General features: G+C 42.5%; 1 protein-coding gene across 2 annotated transcripts in view; it reads right to left on the bottom strand.

Annotated features, from left to right (window-relative positions):
• The window catches only part of Col9a1 (collagen type IX alpha 1 chain), an 82,836-nt gene that overhangs the window by 27,882 nt on the left and 33,485 nt on the right, over positions 1–21,469 (bottom strand). For both annotated transcript variants that reach the window (NM_001100842.1, XM_087565641.1), the window contains 11 exon segments: positions 3,762–3,815; positions 3,909–3,962; positions 4,832–4,876; positions 6,050–6,103; positions 6,522–6,575; positions 6,706–6,759; positions 6,896–6,949; positions 9,015–9,068; positions 12,216–12,269; positions 14,789–14,842; positions 20,639–20,692. In NM_001100842.1, the coding sequence (NP_001094312.1) occupies positions 3,762–3,815; positions 3,909–3,962; positions 4,832–4,876; positions 6,050–6,103; positions 6,522–6,575; positions 6,706–6,759; positions 6,896–6,949; positions 9,015–9,068; positions 12,216–12,269; positions 14,789–14,842; positions 20,639–20,692 (585 nt within the window).

Below are 21,469 nucleotides of genomic sequence, written 5' to 3'. Positions count from 1 at the left end.
AATTTGAGGTAAATTTACAGGGAAAGCTGATCACGTTTGCCATCCATGGGATGGAAATGTGTGACTCTGCCTACAAAATGGAACTCGACGATGTAGGTGGAATCATAACGCACCCTCTGGGAGAGGGCTACCTTCTGACAGACCCTAAGTAAAGAGACTGGAGAGGCACAGAGGTCAATCCAGCCTCCCTCGACCTCCCTGCACAGCGCAGCAGGGGACACACAAAGGGATCAAGGTCTTGAACCTCAGAATAACTCCATGTTTACTGATGACTCAGAAGCAGAGAAGGACTCCAGCTAAACCTGAGGGAAAACCAGTGAGCTAAGAACTGCACAGAGCAGCTGTCAACCTGAGGCACTCCTGCTCCATAGAAAAGGATTTCTGTCAGCCATTTTGGCTTTCCACACATGCCACGTAGGCCTGCACACATGTGACTCCCATATACACATGCACGTGTGTGAGCACGCACGCGCGCGCGCGCGCACACACACACACACACACACACACACACACACACACACACACACGGAAGGAAGGGAAGGAGAAAGGAAGAAAGGAAAGGACACATGGCAGGAAGTTGTCAAATAGTTTTAGATTTTAGACTTTCTCTTGTCAGTATAAATTCATAAACTATTTTTGTTTGTTTTTTTTTCCTGTGTGTTTTTGATGTTTAAGATAAAGTCTCACTATGTAGCCTTGGTTTGTCTGTAACCTGCTGTGTAGAGTTAACTGGACCTGAACTCACAGAGATGGTTCCTGAGAACTGGGATTAAAAGCCAGCATGCACATCCTCAACAGGTTTTAAATGGGGAAGGAAAGGTGGGATGGTGTTAAGTTTCAAATCCAGGACAAAGGGGACCTGGCCTCTAAGTTCTCCCAGCATCCCTCAGTTCCTGCCTGTTCCTGGGTATGGCTGACATATGCTACACTACCCTTTCTCCCGGAGGTTCTTCCCTGTATAGACATTTTGGTTAGCTGCCCTTTCTGTCCTTTGACCTCCTGGCTGTTACACTTGGGTCTTCCCTCTATCCTCTCTCTTCCCCTCCCACTTCTCTCGAAAGGCTCAGGGTCATGTCCTCTCTGGACTCTCCCAGATGTCTGCCTCTGACTAGCCTTTTCCTTTTACCTACAATAAACCTTCCTTCCCCTACACCATACCTAGGAGCAATCATGTCCTTTCCTTTCCTTTTTATTTCTTTTTTTCTCCGCTCAGATGGAAACAGTACTTTGAGGAGATGGATATTTTGGTATTTGCAGACTGGAGGTACTAACATTTCTTGGGGACTTTGGAATTGGTTTTGGAACTACTCCCCTAGGACTCTATGGTGACCATCATGGCTATGATACACCACACAACTGACAAGAGTCTAGAAAACTGCAGATATCAAAGTACCCGTGCTGTCCCATGATGAGGGAAAGGAAAGATGGAGCTGGTGAAGCAAATCAGAAGTGGGTGCTGGGTCAAGACGGGGGGAAAGAAACAGGAAGCTGGGGAAGTCAATATGAAGGAGCAGAGAGAAGACCGAACCAATGAGCCCTGTTAGAGACAGGAAATATGGTGGCAGAAGGGTGGTGCTTTGAGGCTCAGTGACTGGGATAAAGGGGCAAAATTAGACTCACAAGAAATTTCCAAAACCAAACTGACATTCAGGCCCACCAGTTGACTTCCTGTAATCCAACTCAGCACACCTGAGAGAATCTATTCTTCCTGCATCCTTCTGAGGGCCCACCTCGATATATCAATTATTTGTGTCATTGTTGCTTAGCTGGTGACAGTAAGCATTCCCTATGTGGGATGTATGTGTGTGTCTGAGTGGGTGTGTATGCAAGTGTATGTGAGTATATGAATGTGAATGTGGATGTGGGTGGGTGTGGATGTGTGGGTGTGAGTGTGTATATGTGTGTGTATGTGAGAATGTGGGTATGGGTGTATGCGTATGTATGGGTGGGTGTGGGTATGTATGTGTGTGTGTCTATGTGTGTGAGTATGTATGGGTGTGTGCATATGTGAGTGTGTGGTTGTGTAGGAGTGGGTATGTGTGTGTGAGTGTGTGTGGGTGTGTGTATATGTGTGTGAGTGTGTATGGTTGGTTGGCTGTGGGTATGTGTGTGTGAGTGTGGGTGGATGGGTGGGTGTTGGTATATGTGTGTGAGTGTATGGTTGGGTGGGTGTGGATATGTGTGTGTGTGTGTGTGTGTGTGTGTGTGTGTGTATGTGTGTGTGTGTGTGTGTTTCGGTGCATTTCCTGATACCCAGCATGTACTCAGTCAATGTTCATTCAACAATACACAGCTTTCTGCTCAACCCAAAAAGTGGATTTAACAATTAGCAGTCTCAAAATACTAATTCCCCATCACTTGTACATCTCCCTGGGTCATAAAGCATTTTTCCTGCTGAAGAACTGTGGTATGGCTTTAGCCTCGTTGCCTTGATGATAATCCAAGGCAAGTGTTTCGGTTAGGAATTCAGACTCCAAGCCTGAATGGACAATGAGCGAGCAGAGGGTGTGGCTACAGCAGGCGCTGGGTCCTTTGGCTGCTGAGAAAGCCTAGAGAACTGCCTGATGCCAGTCAGTTATAGATATCTGCAAGAAGCAGAAAATGTCACTCTATTGTAGGATGACGGCTGGCAACTCCGACTTTCTCAAGCATAAAACTCCCCATCCCTCACACTGTAGAAAGGCTAGACAATAGATCCCCTGGGACAGGAGTTAGTTCCAGGGAGTTATGAACGGTCGCCTGGGTGCTAGAAATCAAACCCAGGTCCCCTAGAGGAACAACCATTGTTCTTAACCTTTGAGCAATCTCTTTAGTGCCAGTGTGCATTTTTTGATGAGTTTCTAAGAATAAAAATGTACCTTCTAGTAGATAAATACACATTGCTTTATTGTCTGTAAAACACGTGGGCCAGTTCACTCATCCTTATAGATAAGGTCCCATAGTTACACTTAAGAAATAGGGAAGGAGGGCTGGAGAGATGGCTCAGCCATTAAAGGCTAGGCTCACAACCAAAAATATAAGAAATAGGGAAGGAGCTCAGGCATGAGTACGGAATCACTCCTGAGTTCTTACTAAGTACTCAAGGGAATTAAAAAGGCATTGACAGAAAAAAAAGTGTGAATACATGTGTATAGCAGCCAAGAGTGGAGACAACCCAAATGTCTAGACCTGATGGATGGGTGTAAACATTATGCCAAGGCACCATGTATAGTGTATACCAAGGCTAAGGCAGAATGTATAAATCCGTCCATATAAAGCTTTCAAGTCAGCAAAGCCCTAGGGACAGAAAGGGGACCCGGAATTACACAGAGGCAAAAGGTTGGGAGCTGAATGCCTGAGTGTGAGAGCAGGATTTCATTAGTGGGTGATAAAAAAAATCTGAAATTAATCGTGGTGACGGCCATATAATTTTGTGAATATGCTAAAAATTAATAAGTTGTGCATATTAAGTGGTTAATTCATATGGCGTGTGAATTACGTCTTACTGAAGGTTTTTTTTAACCACACTAAAATACTTCCAGCATGAGAAGAAAGTAAAAGTCCCCTTGATGCTTCATTTAAACACATCACGTTTCCAGTTTTGGAAAAAAAGAAAAAAATATATATATATATTATACACACACACACACACACACACTAGCATCCTCATCTGGGCCAGATAGACAGGCACATGCTCAAACATTAACAATCATCCATGCAGTCACAGGTAAGGGACACTCAGAGGCATCCTCAGAGGAAAGGCACGGGAGAAGAGTACTCACTGGAAGGCCCCTGGGTCCCCGAGGTCCAACCTCTCCCGGCGGTCCTTGTTGGCCCTGTGGAAAGGCAAGCGGATAGAGAAAGAATTACCCAACTATTCCTGGTAGCTATCGCTCTTAACTGACAGAAAAGCATAAACACCGTCTTACTGGTTTTCCTGAACTTCCCAACTGACCAGGCTTCCCCGGAGGACCCGTGTTACCCTAAAGACAGAAGACAATGTTTAGAGTAATCCAGACAAGTATATTCATCAACCTTCCTTACCCACACCAGGCATTGCTTCTAGTTAAATAGCGCTCATCATTCATCTCCTGGCTGCACCGTGAGAGCCTGGGAGAGTACAGCACCTCTTACTTATGCGTGTGCTTATGTGCGGGTGTTCACACGTGTATGCGTGTATAGGTAGCATGCAGATGTGAAAGCCGCTGGGTGTGTGTGAAGGCCAGAGTGTATCCTTCCATACTTGTTTTTATCGAGACAGGTTGCAGTACTGGCCTGGAACTTGTCAAACATCCTGTAAGCTAAGCCGGTTCCTCACCAACGTGAAAGGTAGGATGGCAGGCGCACACTACGATACCTGGCCTTTTACAGGGGTTCTAGCGATCTGACTCCGGCAAGCATTTCCCAGACTGCACCGCGTCCCCAGCCGCAGGCTCAACTTTACCACGCTCTGTCTAGTTTATTCTAAAGAAAAGTTCTGTTTCGTCACGTTCGGTTTATTTTTCTGGCTTGCGTTTTAAGAGGTTTGTTTTTTAATTCTCTGTAGAGTATAACATGACATACATTCCATCACTTAATCCTATTTTCCTTGTTTAAAGCATGGAGCTGTCTCTGTCTCACACCAGCAAAGAGTGACAATTTCAGGAAGAAAGTCTCTCAGCAGCCATTTTCCACAGCTGGGAAAGAGATTAGCACGTGGACAACTTTTAAAGGTTTTGCTTCTGATTTCTGCCTGGAGTTGAATATAGAATAAAATCCAGGCTGGGTATATTAAAATTATAACAAAAATAAACTCAGAAAGGAATAAAGCAAAATATTAGTTCGAAGTTCGATTTGATTTTATTTTTTTTACCTTTTCGCCGGCCACACCTTTTGCACCAGGAATCCCAGGTACACCCTAAAGGGATACACACAGATTCTGAGTTCAAACGCCTCATCGGAGGAGCCAACAAATGCCAAACCCACCATCTGAGCAGGGGCAGAAGGGGTCATGGCAGCCTTGAGGGCGGCCTAGACAGACACTGATTTGTCCCCCCAAAACATGGTGTGTAGCCCGAGGCTTTCCCAAGCCTCCTTGAGCTCATTAAGGCTGAGCCTCCTTAAAGAAAATCTCTAAGCTAAGGTTACTTTTTGGAATGGCCTTCGAGTAAGGATTCAGCCCCATCCTCACATCAGCAGGCCATCTTTAGGGCCGGATGGATGCTGTAGGAATGTAATATTGCTTCTTTCACAGAATAATAAATCCTCACTTTGCTCATGCTGGTATTGGGAGTCCATATATCCCTGGCAGCTCGCAAAATGCCAGATGCCTTAACAGATTGGGAGCCAGGACTTGGTGCTACCAAGTATCCCCTGTTAACTAGGATTCACCTTCAGAGACTCAAATGCACAAACTCAAAGACACAGACTGCATATGAATTTTTGGCCATACATTAGTAAGGAATACTGATTTCAAAGTTTCAACTATTCAACTACTCTATAACCCAAGACTGGTAACCTTTCTCGTGCTGTCCCTGAGAATTCTTTCACTCTCCTATCTCAGCTCTGCTACCAAGAACTCCAAGACTGGCTAAAAGTAAGACAAGAGCCAAAGCTGTGTTGTGAGTCCCCATGGGCTTGCTGGGAATTGAACTCAGGGCCTCTGGAAGAACAGTCAATGCTTTTAAACGCTAAGCCATCTCCCAAACCCTGCTCTGGACTATTTAAGGAAGATAATAGGAAAGGCAGGCCCAAACAATAAAGTTAATAGTGCATAAGCAGAATGTACTGTTCATTTTATGCTTCTTAGGTAAATGACCAGCTAGCTAATCACAAGGGGGTGGGGGATTAAAAAATAATGACCATTAAAATAAGAGAACCAGAAGGGAGGTGGAGGAGGAGGAGAAAGAGAAGGAGGTGGAGGAAGAGGACGGGGAGGAGGAGGAAGAGGAGGGGGAGGAGGAGGAAGAAATTATCATATTTTCCTCTGAACTTTACAAATTTCACAATGTATCTATCCCTGCAAATCCATCTTTGTTTTTGTCCTACACATAAAACACAAACATGTAAGAAACAAAAGATTAGCACGTACCGGTAAACCCTGCAATCCCGCATCACCGGGAGGTCCAGGCTTTCCTGCTTCACCCTGAAAGCAAGTTCATAATCACACAATTATATCTACGTGAACTGGTGTGTTCTTCTAAGAAGGAGGAGTACATGCATGTCAGGTAAACTATTTTCTCAACAGGTAATCTTTGACACGCTTTTCACTCAGTTAGGTCAGGATCGACGGTGGGTAGGACAAAGCACATACATTCAAACATAGAGTTTCCTTCGACCTACTCTCATCAATGGAGCCAGTTCACTGAGTTCTCAAACCAAGCGAATACGTATGCTATTTTAATGAGAATGGTGCAGTTGACACTTCGGTTTAAAATTGAAAGAGAGAGAGAAATGGCAGAGCTCTCTAAGCAAAGCTGGTAATGTCATAATGAAAATGCCAAGCCTCGTTATCCAGGGCAGAGAGATCCCCATTCATGTGAAAACTCGGCCCACACGTCTACCTTTGTTCCAGGCATTCCCGGGATTCCGTCTCGACCATCGACACCTGGCAAGCCCTGTAAGAACAGACAAAGATCACACTGTGTCTCAGAAAACGCAGTCCTCTCTGCATTGCCTCCCGAAATTCCACCGCAAGTCGGTGATTATCCTGGGAACTAGATTTGACACCTACAGCTCGGGACCTACCGTGTCTCCTTTTGGACCCGGGGATCCAGGAATTCCTCGGGAACCTTGAATGCCCTAGAGCAGAAGAAATAGGAGAAATAAGACATCTCCAATGACTGCAAGGCACAGGCCACGCCAAATAGGGAAAAGCCAGTAGGTAATTCAGAACGGCAGGATACTTTGCAAGGCTGCAGACTGATTTTGTACTCACCCTGTCTCCCTTAGGACCTGTTTCTCCTGGAGGTCCTCGCTGCCCTTGATCACCCTGTATAAAAGGCAGAAGTTCCAAATGTGAACAGAAGTTACTTATGTGGGAGTGTTTTAAGGTTAGAAAGCATCCTTCACATTGACGATTACAGATTTTTGTGGGGGTTTTTTTGTTTTTTTTGTTTTGTTTTGTTTTGTTTTTTGGATTACTAACCTTTTTTTTTAAGTGTATGGAAGTTTGCCTGTGTATGTCTGTGCACCACTTGTGTGCCAGGTGTCTGAGGAGGCCAGAAGCTTGTATCAGATCTCCTAGAACTGGAACTAGAGATGGTTGTGAGCTGCCCTGTGGATGCTGGGAGTGAACCAATGTTCTAAACCACTGAGCCATCTCTCCAGCTGCTATTAACTCTTGCCCTTTGTCTATGATAGCTCTGGTCTATGAAAAATGCTCACTTAAAAAAATTTCTCTGGAAAAATCATAGTCTTGATCACTGATGTTGCCGTGGGGATGGCCAAGGTTCAGTGACTTCTGTATTTATTTTAGATACATAATGGTTCCGTGATATTTTGCTGTACATGCAAAACAGGCAGGAGCATTGCCAACTCTATCTACATGTAAGCTACTCTCCTTGACTGTTATGGTAGGCTGAGGTGTGGACTGGACACATGTATTTTCTCTTTAATATTATTTCCCACTTCAGTAATACTAGTTTCTGTAGAAATTGTCTACCTCATGATACATGCTCTCTGTGTCGATAGATGAGAAGATGTCATTCTTGAAATGTGGGGTTATTTTTTTAATTGTTTAGGCTAAGCTTAAGCTGGCTCTCTGGCTGTTTCTCAGTTCAGACTGCTCAGTGCAGCGTTACACGTCACCTACGTGCATCTCTACTCGATCCGTCCAGTTTCGTCTTCTCATAACACGCCTTCCATCCAGTGAGAGCCAGGTGATAGCATAACTAACTCTAACCAGCATCGGGGCTCCCTGCACTTTGCTTCCTTTCCCAGAAGGGCTGTACAGGGCAACCTTCCTCCTGCGGGTCACCTCTGTCACAACTGGAGCATTTGATCTCGTAGCTCATCATTGAGTTATGTCCTGCCCGCCCCATCAGACCTTGATGGTGAGAAGTTCTGCTTTGCTTGTATAATTTTTGTGGTGTGCATGAGTCGTAATAATTTTGTTTGAATCTGTGCATCTTCAGAGCAATGAGAGGCAGTCTAAGTAAGAGCACATGCTGACAGAGTAGTCAGCCTGTGGAGTGGTGAGATCAGAAACCATCAAGGAGGAAAAGCTAGAACTGCGTAGGAACTGGAAACGTGGTTGTCGCTGTTCATCAAAGTATTCCAACAAACAAAGCAAAAGGAATACGCAACCAGCATAAACAGGTAACCCTGGGGCTCAGCCCCTGAGAAAAGTCAGAGAAACCCATCTCTGAACCTAAGAAAAAGACTGTAAGTTTTAGACTGATATGAAAATTTTGCTTGTTTTCTATTAATTCACTGGCTCTAGGCATTGAGTCTAGGGCCTTTCATCTAATAGGAAAGAGCTCTGCTGCTAAACTATGTCCCCGGCCACTCGCTCCCCTACCTTTTATAATGGTAGGGTCTCACTGACTTGGTCAGACTAGCTTTGAACTCACCCTGCAGCCCAAGCATGCCTTGAATTTGGGGATCTTTTACCTCTTGAGCAGCTATAATTACAGCCTTCACGGTCAGACCTGGCTACTATTTTTCCATTTTAATTACTTACATGTATAAGCTACTTATATACTATATAGATAGCAAGTTTTTAAATCTGGGGAGAAATCTTAGGGAAAAAATATATATATAGAGAGAGAGACAGAGAGAGACAGAGACAGAGACAGAGAGAGACAGAGAGATTTTTCCCAATCTCAGCATTGGGAAGGCTGAGAGAGGATGGTCACTGCAAGCCTAAGGCCAGCCAGGGTTGCATAGCATGATATCAATATAAAGGACAGGAATGCAGGGCTGGAGAGGAGAAGAGAGGGATTAGAGGAGGAGGGGCAACTATCATTGCTTTTAAAACGTCACTGTTTTGGTTTTTGTTGTTGTTTTACTGTTTGTTTGTTTGTTTGTTTGTTTGTAAAAGAAAAATGACTTACAGCTGCACCTGGAACGCCCTGAGGCCCAGGATCTCCATCGAATCCCCGAGCACCCTGAAAACAAGACAGAGAAATAAAATTCAGATCAGTCATGCCTGCTACAGGGCACCTTCTGCTTTCTAAAGCTTACCAGCCAGAATTAAGGGAGGCTTTATATTTTAACGCATACTGTATTTTTGATTGAACACAGAAGGGTAAGCCATTAGACACCCCACACATGAAACCACTAGTGTTAGCTCATCGTGCTAACAGCACTCAGGACAGTCCTCGATACAACTTTGAGTATTTTGAGTTAACAATGGATCTGTTCTCAACTGCTGACACGAGCTGAAAACTGGGACTTATTCAGAGGCCTTAGCAGGTCTATTGTATAAGGTTTAGTGGTCAGTCTCCAAGTCTCAGAATACCCATGGTGATTCATTAATGCTAGAGGGCTGAGAGACTCTAGTGGGAATTTAGCTTCAGTGGATTCTACAGTGTCACAGATGTAAGAAGGATTTCTACGAATCTAGAAACCACCACCCTGTCCCTGATCCAAAATAAAAGTAAGTTACGTGACTATATGATTCGCAAGAGTGAACTATTAAGACTATGAGAGGAATGTAACATATATTCATAAAATATATTCACTTTGTATATAGTAATCAGCCTACTTTCTCCAGATAGACCCAACTTACACTGCAATAACCTAGGAACTAGTTAGACCAGCTAGTTAGTTGATTAGCTAGGTTGCCAACCTTCCTAGTGTTGCAACCCTTTAATATACCTCCTCGTGTTGTGGTGACCCCCAGCAGTAAATTTTTCTCCTTGCTACTTCATAACTGTCATTTTGCTACTGCTATGAATCATATCTGATACACAGAATTTATTTTCATTGTTACAAACTGACCCATAAGGGGTTATGACCCATAGGTTGAGAACCACTGTTCTAAATGATTGTTCTCAAATCTAATCATCTAGAAACAATCTCTGTCTTGACCAAAGAATAGATACCATTGTATTTTCTTCATTAGAATCAAAAGATGGCTTTGTTTTAAAAACTAACGGTGATTTTTTGTGCTCGCTACATATTGTCCTCAACAAAACGCAAGCTCCATCTTGAAACGTTCTTCTCTACGAAGTAAATAAGAAAGCACAAGGATAACTTGAGCAGATGGATGGTCTCCTAACAATGTAGGTGAAGTAAAGAGACGATCAAACCAAGTCGAAAGCAGTGAAGAGCATCAGGTGGATAACAGTCCAGCAGAATCAAGTAGACGTTACATATAATAACAATGAAAACCTAGAAACCCTTTGATAGAAAGTTCAGACAATGGTGGACTCAAAGAAGAAAGAAAACACCATGGAAGCAGACAGACCACAGAGCCCTGAAATTCTTTGATCCCTAAAGACCAGAAGAGAGCAGAGACATTCTCCATTCACCAAAAGAGAAAGGATTTCGAAGACCTGAAATAGACCTTGAATTCCTCATTCGCCCTGCATTGTGAGAGTGCACCTCAGCCTTCGCCTGATAGAAATGGCTTTGATGTACTCCCACTCACGAGAGAGCTCTCTCTACCTTATTGCAGTCCAGCATGAGCTCAGACCGGAAGTGCTGTTACTAGGTAACCACTCTACATCTGTGTCCACAAGAGGAGCTGCCTTTTTTTTTTAAAAAAAAGCAATTTGACAGAAATGAAGAGAAATGAAAATTTTTGAAAAATATCAAGTAGAGAAATACTTCAAATAAAGAACACATCAAGAACAGTAATTGGGTTTCAAGGAGAGGTTGCCTATTTTATGGGGTGAGTTAAATCCAGAGGAAAATGATAGCTTGGGTGTCGGCTGCACTAAAATAAAGGGACTTTATTACTTAATAACCGAGAGTAACACAGACTGTTATCTAAAGTGGTGTGACTATGAAAATATATGGGACTTCAGTGTGATGGTTTTTCTGGTGGTTGTCTGGTTGGTTGGTTGGTTGGTTGGTTGGTTGGTTGGTTGGTTGGTTGGTTGGTTGGTTTTAGAAATACCTTGGAGGAAATGGAAAAAGAAAACAGGTAGGGAAAGATCTGGAAGAGATTGAGGATGAGAAAGAGAGATAGAAGAAAGTATAGTAGACAAACCAGGGCTGCAAGTAAAGGATGAGGTAAGCTCTTCTGAGAGGGGCTGACAGTTGGTCTACTGAGTATCAACGATGAAAACTTCCTGTTACTTCATTGTGCTGTGTGGAACTGATACAAAGTGTCAAAGCTAGCTCTGAAGAGAGCAAAGCCAGGGTCCAAAATTTAAGCAAAAATGTTTAAACATTCTACACTCCATAAAATGGTTTTCTAAATAAACTTCTAAAAACTGAGGGCAGTTTATGCCCCAATGCCAGACACGATCCCCCCACCACCACACACACTCACAAAGCAGTTTTGCTGAGTACTGTGAATGGTTTCCATTGTTTTTCCTTAGCATAGGCACTTCCCCAAGCATCGCATGTCTTCATCCTTCACCATCAGCTGCACCTCATCCTCATAACCTTTCAAAGTCAGCTTTGTCACAGGCTCTCCCAGATGTTACAGCAAGATTAAGCCCCTGCTTTGCGCGGAGCTCCCTTGTCCTGCCTGACGGCCACTGTGTGTCTTTCTTGATTGTGTTATAGTTGCATATTTACTAACCTGCCTTCCAAGGAAGTAATACGCTTACTGTAAACCTGTTCCTGAGTTCCATCGGAAAAGCCAGGAAATCCTGACTTCTAAAAGTAGTCAAGGATAGACTAGTGACTATGACCACAGCTGTGTGGAGGGAGGCAGGGTGACTAGCATGGTCCCAGGATCCCAGGAGATACAATGCTTCCCCTCACGTCTCTCTTCCCATCTTCTCTTGCCTTTGCCTGTTTGGACCAGAAGTTCTGCCAGCATTGTTGTCAGTGTTTTGAGTACTAGCTACAAATACTGACAAAGCTCGCATATTGTACCCCCCCACTGACTCTAATTTACCTAAGACAACTTCCCTCTGCCCACCGGCTCTGCAACACGAACTCCACCAAAAATACTTGGGGGTAAACGCCCCTGTAGTTAATAATTGCACAGTTTTCTTGTCATGGTCAATATTTAGAAAATATTCTGTATGAAGGATGACAAAAATAAATAAACATATAGGCTACAAACTAACAAGTGATGGTAACGGAGGTAAGACCACTTTTATACTATGAATTTATCATAGATATCTCACTTTTTCTCCTTTGTCTCCAACTATGCCAGTGATGCCTCTCAGACCTTGAGCTCCCTGGAAAAGTAAAAAGAGAAGGATGCTGTAAGTGGTTTCAGTGAAAGCACACATTTCTTTAAAGTCTTTCTGCACATATTAATCTGGAAGAAGCCCCTCTTCATGGTGAAAGGAGGCTCCGGGAAATGTCCATACACAGGGGCAACCATTTCTGGATTGAAAATAAAAGTCCAAGGAAAGTTGGACTTAGAACCCTTTAGTAAAATTCTAAAGACATGCAGGACTCTATGCAAATTGAGTTGACACAATGTTGCATGTTAGATGGCCAAAAGGGTAGAACAACCGAGGCCATGTTTTTGTCACCACCAGAACCCAAACTACCATTTCCACCCACTTTGAGGTGTGTTAGGGGTAACACTGTTGTAACCCTTAAAATAATAGCTACCTACAAATCCATTCAAAGGAAGGCCGTTCCAGCCAAACCCATAAACATTGATATGGCAGAGATAGAACCTGGCTGTCCATCAACCACTTGCCACCAGATTTATTATGCTAGTCCTATGATAAAAGGTGTTCTGGATTCCAAGGTGACGTAGTAAGAACTCATCACACACACAGGAGGGAATGAGCCTAAGTGTGAGGCGCCCAGTAGGTTTCAGCAACTGAAATGTTGCTAGTCCCATAGCAGAGGATCTTCGCATGAACCACCTGGTAAAGGGTGAGCCTGGTGCATTCTGGGGTATGTCCGTGAGTGCTCCATGGGCAGTTACCTATACTAGACGTCTTTCAACTTTCGAAGTTGGCTTAACATAAAGGTGCTTTAGAGTGGTGAAAATGCTCATCTTCACACTTGGAAATGATGGCACAGTTCCAGGACCCCCCTTCCTTTATCTAATTCGGTCGCAAATACTCTGTATGTCAATCAGAAATGGTCTGAAATTCCCACGTACAGTTTGAGTCAGCCTGGATTAACAATTTAGCTTTTCAAGCAAAATGTGGCCATATCGGATTAAGACCCCCCTCGTTTATGCAGCTCTACTGCTGACTCTGTAGGCAATTCCTGTACACACAATAAAAAAAATAATTAAATTAAATTAAAAGCACATGTGATGCCAGAACTCCATGAATAGGCTCTTAGAATGACTACTCCTTCTACAAATATATAATAAACTTTATTTTTATAAATCTACATGCTGTTTTATAAGTGTGCTTTTATATTACGTTGTAAAAACTTGTGAATTTCAGAAACCTTTGGATGTATCTCCTTCCAGACGCCAGGATGTCAGCAGATACCGGCAGTAACTCTCAGTGGACCCTTTGAGCTACACAACATAAATCCACAGGCTTTGAGAATAGATTTGTTTTGAAAATATATTAATCCACACCTAATCTTCATCAGATCCAACAAATTGAAAGCATATAAACTACACTACCAGGTACTATACCCCCATGAAATAAGAGTCCAGAACCTTAATGCCTCCCAGTAAAGCCTCAGGGAAGGCGAGATGCTGGAGAACATGGCTGGACTCTTCCACAAAGTCCTCTGGAAGGTTAGTTTCATACGGCCCAGAACAAGAAACCATTTCTAGATGCATATAACTATGACTTTTTAGCCTCGAACTCTGGGTAAACATTGAATTGCAGAGCCCCACTAACTCCTCTTAAAGACTAAGCCTGGAGCCTGGAGCATGGCCTAGCAGTTGAGAGCACTGGCTTCTCTCACAGAGAGCTTGAGTCCAGTTCTCAGCACCCACACACGGCAGCTAACAACTATCTGTAACTCAATCTAAAGAATCGTCTAGCATCTGCAAGGCATTGTATGCACACAGTACCATACATACATACAAAACACTCATAGTCATAAAATAAATAAATAATTTTTTATGAAAGATTAGTCCCCAGGGCAAGAGCAGTGCAGGTAAAGAGACCTTGAGTTTTGTCATCTTCACCTCTTTGGTGGTTGCCTTTATATAGGCTGTACTTCCACAAGCTTCGAATGTTTAAGGAACCTTCAACAGTTATTTCTATAACTTAGACAAAATGAGTAACAACTGTGCTTTCACTCAGTGCAAAATGAACATTAATTCCAGACGAGCAAACATCTTAAATTGAAGTATGCTCACGTCCAACTGTCTTACTCAATAGTGTAGCAGTTGTGGGACTGTGCCCTGAGAGACATGGTTATGAGCCGCTAAGAACATTCTAGATAGGGATGTTGCATGGATCATAAGCCCACTGCGTGTTCAATGTATACAAGATGCTTTCTTCTGTCCCACCATAGCACTACTGAAATTGAAATGGAGTGTCTTCTTGTGCTCACCATTGGCTTCTGGGTTATGAAGTCCTGGAGTCTACATATAATTTTACACAGAACTTTTCTGTTTAAAAAAAAAGTCTTGAAGGTCCCATAGGGACTCTCTTGTTTTAAAATGTAGTGACTGCCTACTGCTGTCTGGATGGAAACAGAGAATGTTGAGTTCATATAATGTACGGCTATTAATTCAGACGCTAAAAGAGCTCAATACCTAATCATTTAAAAGATTTGCTTATCTTCAGTAAACAATAAAAAAATACTTTACTGGAGGTCCTTGAGCTCCAACTTCTCCCAGTTCCCCCTGGTCACCCTCTTCACCCTGAAATGGAACAGAGAGAATCACAGTGAATGCTCCCCTAGGAAAGGGATAGAGGGATGGGCGTGGTCTTGCTCTGGACACTCTAAGTGCATTTGAATCCTCGGGAGTGTGCTACTGTGTTTCGTTGAGTTATAGAGGAAGCCCATGTTAATTGCCTAGTACTCAGGGACCAGAGATAAGGACACAAAGAGACAAGGAAAAACACACTATTTGGAAGCTTTTCTTTCAAAGTTTTCTAAAGAGAGGGAAGAAGAGAAAGAAAGCCTGAGACAAAGGCGTGTACATCAAGTTGCAAGCATGTGTGTCAGGGTGTTAAAGACACAATGTAACTGCATTATGAAAACTTCTGAAAAATATTAACAATTCATACCTTGACTTTCCATATCATAATTTTATACCATTTACAATTGTGATGCATTTGAATCGATTCTTTCATAGGCTATGCCTAGGATATCTCTCATAGAACAGCCATTTTCACCATTTCACAAAAATATGAGTATTCACATATATTTCCTTTGAGACCATCTACAGTTTAATTTCATGCAAAGAGAGTTTATCCATCATTTATTTTTTTATTAAAACATAGCCTTGCTGTGGTGATTAGACACTTTCAATACCATACATTGAATAACAAATACTTTCTATGTAGGCTGGAAAATACCTCACCTGGACAGCTCTGGTTTTAGCCTAGTCATCTGCTGTGTGATGTCACCAAAACTCACGGTTTTATTATTGTAAAAAAATGTATTTTATAGTACATTTTCATCACAGATAGGAAGAATTTTTCTATGTACTTTATTTATAGGTACTCTCTTTTTCATATTTGTCTAAATGCTTACTCTTCCAGAAGAGCTTGAATCATTGGTCAGAAATGGAGAGGCGGTACAGTGCATAACTACCTACGCTAGCATGAGAACCTGAATTCTACATAAAAAAGCAGCTTATGGCTGCACACATTCCTATAATCCTAGTACTACGGAGCTGGGGTAGGGACAGGAGAGTCTCTGATGCTTTCTGGCTGCCAGCTCAGCTCCAGGTTCACTGAGAGACCTTGTCTCAGGGGACTAAGCAGAGACTGATGAAACAGAACACCTAATGTGCTGGTCTGACTTTCATGAGTGTATATACATGTGTGTGTGCCTATGCACATGCATATAACACACATACGTGCACAGCACACACACACACACGCATGCATGCATGCACAGGCACATGCACATACCTGCAAAATTCAAAAACCGGATTCTTTCCGAATAATCACAAAACATCACTGTTTTATATTGAACTACATTAGACTGCTTTAGCCTAGAAGTCAGGGTCTATTTAGTGAAATCTTTTTCTGCTTTTCTATGAACAAAGTTTTAATATTTTCTTTATCGTCGGCTTGAATGCCACTGAACTTTGTTCAAAGCAGTTTGCCAATTTTGTTTTTGTTTTTGTGTTTTGTTTTGTTTGTCTTTGGGATCTTCTCTCATATTACCTAATGGTTGTTAAGACTCTTTGCGGGGCTGGGGATTTAGCTCAGCGGTAGAGTGCTTGCCTAGGAAGCGCAAGGCCCTGGGTTCGGTCCCCAGCTCCAGAAAAAAAAAAAAAAAGAACCAAAAAAAAAAAAAAGACTCTTTGCTATTTTATAAACTTTGATATACTTTAAAATGGTAGAATGTTCTATGAAAGGAACCTGATTCTGAGGCTGTGGCTATAGCCCAGTGACAAATCACTTGTTGGACAATACCAAAGCTCTGAGCGCCAGTGTCCAGCATCATGAGAGAAAGGGGGAGGGGGTCTAACTTCCGTCTCTTATAGCAAGGCAGCTATATAGATTGAAAAAGATACTAAATATACCTTTTTAACAGTTCTTTCATTGTCATATTATTTGTGAGAAAAATTCCTCACTTATATTACACATTAAAATCAATTCTGTCATTTAATTATTGATATATAGTTTATTGGTTCATTTTCTTGCTTATAATTTTGCATTACATTTAATATATTATTCGGATAAATATAATGTACTTACGTGATATTTTCCATGGATTATACTTTATATTTACAAGTTTTTTTCACACATGATAAACACAAGTAAACCCAGAAAATTTAACAGCAGTATTAATAGAGAACATTTAAGCATTTGGCACAGAAAATTAGATTGTGTTTCAGTGATTTACGCTTTATCTTTTCTGCATTTATTTACTCAGAGGGGGCATGTGAATACCACGTGCATCTGTGGAAGTCAAAGAACAACTCAGAGGATTTGGTTCTCCTGCGAGCACACGGATTCTGGGGATGAAACTAGAGTAGGCTGACTGGCGGCCATCTTTACCCACTGAGCCAACCTGCAGGCCCTGGCACTTAAGATTTAAGTGAATTATGAAAATCTCACTGGTTTTAATAGCATAATTAAATTCAGATTCTACGAAAATTTAGGATGGACAGTGAAAAGAGGCGGGCTCACGTTAATGCAATTACTAGTCTATGGAGTTCATAATCATTAGGCGGGTGCTACCAAAGATTTTTATTATATTCTTTTATGTGTATCAACCTAGCAAAGATATGAACAGACACAGTAAACAAGTTAGCAGGCCACCACTAGTGAGAGTGGTATGTCTGTAAGATACTATAAAATTTCCTAAGAGAAAAACTCTACTGTGCAGGAGATAAAATGATTAGATGTTTACATGATGAAGACATGAGCCTGTAGGCTGAAAGAGGGCACCGGGTTCCCAGAAACTGGATTGAACTGTGTGAGTGCAGGGACCTGAACCAGGGTCCTCTCTAAGAGCCCCACCTAGGGATCCATCTCATATGCAGCCACCAAACACAGTCACTACTGCTGATGCCAAGAAGTGCTTGCTGACAAGAGCCAGATATGGGTGTTTCCTGAGAGCCTTACTGATACAGATGAGGATGCTTGCAGCTAACCATTGGGCTAAGCATGGGGACCTCAGTTGAGGAGTTAAAGAAAGAACTGAAGGAGCTGAAAGGGGTTTACAACTCCATAGGAAGAACAACAATATCAACCAACCAGACCCCCCTCACCAGAGCTCCCAGGGACTAAATCACCAACCAAAGAATACACATGGAGGGACCCATGGCTCCAGCCGCATATGTAGCAGAGGATGGCAATGTCTGGCATGAATAGGAGGAGAAGCCCTTGGTTCTGTGAAGGCTCCATACCCCAGTGTAGGGGAATGGCAGGATGGTGAGGTGGGAGTGGGTGGGTGGAAGGGAAAGTATCCTCATAGAAGCAGGGGGAGGGAAAATAGGTAAGAGGGGATCTGGAAAAAGGGATAACATTTGAAATGTAAATACATAGAATATCCAATAAAAAGGAAAGAAAGAGCAGCAAGTGTTCTTTACTGCTGAGACATCTCTCCAGACCCACATGCGTATAATTAAATAAATCCTGCTTGTTTGCCGGGCAGAGCTATCAAGTCGCTTTGCAAATGACACTGACTAATAGTTCCCTGCAAACTTCTTCAAAAGGGTATGGCGTAGTTCCCATAGATTTTTCTATAAAACTTAGAGCACTGTGTTTGAACAAAACATTCCTCCAGCAGAGGAAAAGCACCCCACCCAATCAATAACTGCAAATTTTAAAGGATGGGTTTTGGAGAAACCGTTTGTTTTTTACCGAATCTCAATTGGATACTGAGGTGTGGTGGCACAATGGTGTCAAGACCAGGGTCTTGGGTTGGGGATTTAGCTCAGTGGTAGAGCGCCTGCCTAGCAAGCACAAGGCCCTGGGTTCGGTCCTCAGCTCCAGAAAAAAAAAAAAAAAGACCAGGGTCTTGTTAGGATTTCACTTGCCATTCTTGTACGCTTAGGAAAGTTTTTACATCTTCATTAGTTAATGAATGGGATACATTCAAAGCCAGACCATGATCTGAATGGACCGGGAAGCCAGGCCATTCTTCAACACTCCATCAGCCATTCAGGCTGGGTCCTTTCATAGCTCAATCGTCAATGGCCTACTGTCCTCCTGCCTCCTTACGTTAATTTTGAAAGTCACCACTTAAAGTTCAGGGAGGTACAAAACTGTCAAATGAACTAAAGGAATGATTGGCATCAAGTGGACATTCGTTTAATTACATATTTAAAAAAATGCGAGGGGCTGGGGATTTAGCTCAGTGGTAGAGCGCTTACCTAGGAAGCGCAAGGCCCTGGGTTCGGTCCCCAGCTCAAAAAAAAAAAAAAATGCGAGTTTCTCACTTGAAGATCAAAAAACTTAATTTTAGATCTAACATAACTAATCCCTGGGCACCAAAATAGCGTTTTTGTGGGCATAGGGAAGAAACATTCTAACAGCTCTAACTCTAAGTCCCGTGGGTTAAAGTAGAGCCAAGTCTCCAAAGGAAGTGGGTCAACAGCACACCGAGAGACGGATCAAAGCATTGAGATGAATGGAGTTCTGCTCCTTGCTTCACACGCATCTCAAAAATAGCTCTGGGTCTAATTTCGTGATCTTGCCTGTTTTTGTGGTGAGGTAGTGTTCTCATACATTAGTACGTCATGTTTAATTTATTCATCCCCCTGTGACTGATCATTAATTTTGTTAACTTCTCAACTGGAAATAAGCCACGGCACATAGCAGGTCCTTGACAAATATTAGTTGAATTTTCAAAATTACGGATGTAAAGGTTCAGTAGAAGAATGGGTATGCAGGGAAGCAGGGTGTTCTCCTTTTCTATTCTACTCAAGTTTGACATCAAAAACCCAGCTATTTCATTCCAGATAAATAAAATACCTCTTCTATTCACAGCCTTTGTAATAAGAGACTGAAAGTAATTGGCAAATTGTAATAGGGCGCAGAAACTCACCTATTCATCATGATTATACAAGTGAGGTTCTTCAACAGACCGATCTAGGCTGAGGAGTTCAAGGACATTAATACTCGCAGATATTTTACTCAAAAAATAAATTGCCTCTCCAACTCATTACTGAGGGGAGCAGGGGAAGGCTAATATTTTACTACAACCCAGGAAAGATATATGAACAGACATAATCCACAAGTTAGCAGGCCTGCATTAATAACAGTGGTGTGACTTTTAAATGTTATGAAAGTTACTAAGAGAGTCTACTAGGCAGCAAGTGAAATTATTATATATTTATAATATGAAGAAATGGCAACCAAGTCGCCTTGTTTTAAGTAAGTTTTGGTCTTTTGTGGTGAGGTCATCATCCCCAGTAATATATAGATTCCATATTTCTTTTTTTTTTTTTTTTTGGTTCTTTTTTTCGGAGCTGGGGACCGAACCCAGGGCCTTGTGCTTCCTAGGCAAGCGCTCTGCCACTGAGCTAAATCCCCAGCCCCAGATTCCATATTTCTATCCGACATGTTATCACTAAGTTCCAGCTACTTCCAACCTAAGTTACAGTGACATGAGATAAACAAGTTAGTTCACATCTTAAGAATTAGTTCACATCCAAGCCGGTTATCTACCAAACCTTGTGTTTCCTACTCTCCAGACACTTGTAAAACTGTACAATTGTTATAAACCCTAGGCAGTTAAGACAACTGATGACGAAATGTTTGTCATCAGCCTCTGTTAAAAAAAATCTGAATGTGATATGCTTGAAACGGAAAGTGTACAGGAGCATACAGAAAAAATTCCAGTATTTCCTTTGTCATTTCAATAACTCAACAGCTTAGAGTACTATACTTAGGATACACCAAGCATTTACTTGCGGAAGAATAAACTATCACCCTTTCCTGCCCCTTATAGTGAAATTCCTTATAGTAAAAATAATCACTCAGCCTTAATCGCAATGGACCTCGTAAGTGCTAACTTTCCTTACCTTGTGTCCTTGTCTTCCTGGCTCGCCAATTTCTCCTTTCGCCCCTTTGTGGCCCTAACAAATATAAAAACAGATACGAATAAATGAAGCTGCTCTGGGCTTGACACCAGAAAAATGGCCAGAAGGCTCATAAAATTGTTCTGCCTCCCTGAATCTGTGTTAAAATGCTACAGAAGAGATTATGTCACAGAGCTCGACTCTGCCTTGGTGGCTTTAGAGCACCATGTACACTACGTGACTGACTTTTATGGTAAACATCAGCATCTAGAGCTCTGCTACCCAGCTCAGCAGCACAGTGTGCTGCCTTAGCCTTCTCTCCTAGGACCCTGCTTCCTCCCCAGGGTTAGCCTTAAGTCTCCCTCAGCACCAGCTTAACCCTTTCAGAGGTTGACCCAGCTATCCCTTGCTCTCTGGTGACCACTTTGAAACAACCCCCCCACCCCGCCCTGCCCCCCACTCCCCACCCTTCTGTGTCCAGCTCCTTCCTGGTCCCCACCTGTGCCAAGGGCACCACGGGCAGACTGTGAGACCGTGAGTTCCCAAATCAGCTCAGCTAGAACTTTTGCCTCTCATTGGTCTTTTGTAAAAATAAGACTCTAATGCAGGCCTAAACCTCTGACAGTCGTAGAAACCCACCAAAATGCAAGTAAAGAAAACATTTTGGAAAACCTCCTGCCTCAGGGCCTTCTAGATGATAACAGAACAGGAAGGGTCTGGAATTTGTCAGAATCGCTTTAGATTCAGAGTCTGGTAGGGAAAGCAATTTAACCCCAGGATTTGTTTTTCGGTTTTTAGTTTGGGGTTTTTTCTCCCCTGAAGAGACTACTTTTG

Source organism: Rattus norvegicus, chromosome 9, assembly GCF_021556685.1.
Source record: "Rattus norvegicus strain SHRSP/BbbUtx chromosome 9, alternate assembly SHRSP_T2T, whole genome shotgun sequence".
Classification (NCBI taxonomy): domain Eukaryota; kingdom Metazoa; phylum Chordata; class Mammalia; order Rodentia; family Muridae; genus Rattus; species Rattus norvegicus.
The sequence above is the reverse complement of the archived record's forward strand: the minus strand, read 5'-3'. Positions and strand labels throughout refer to the sequence as shown.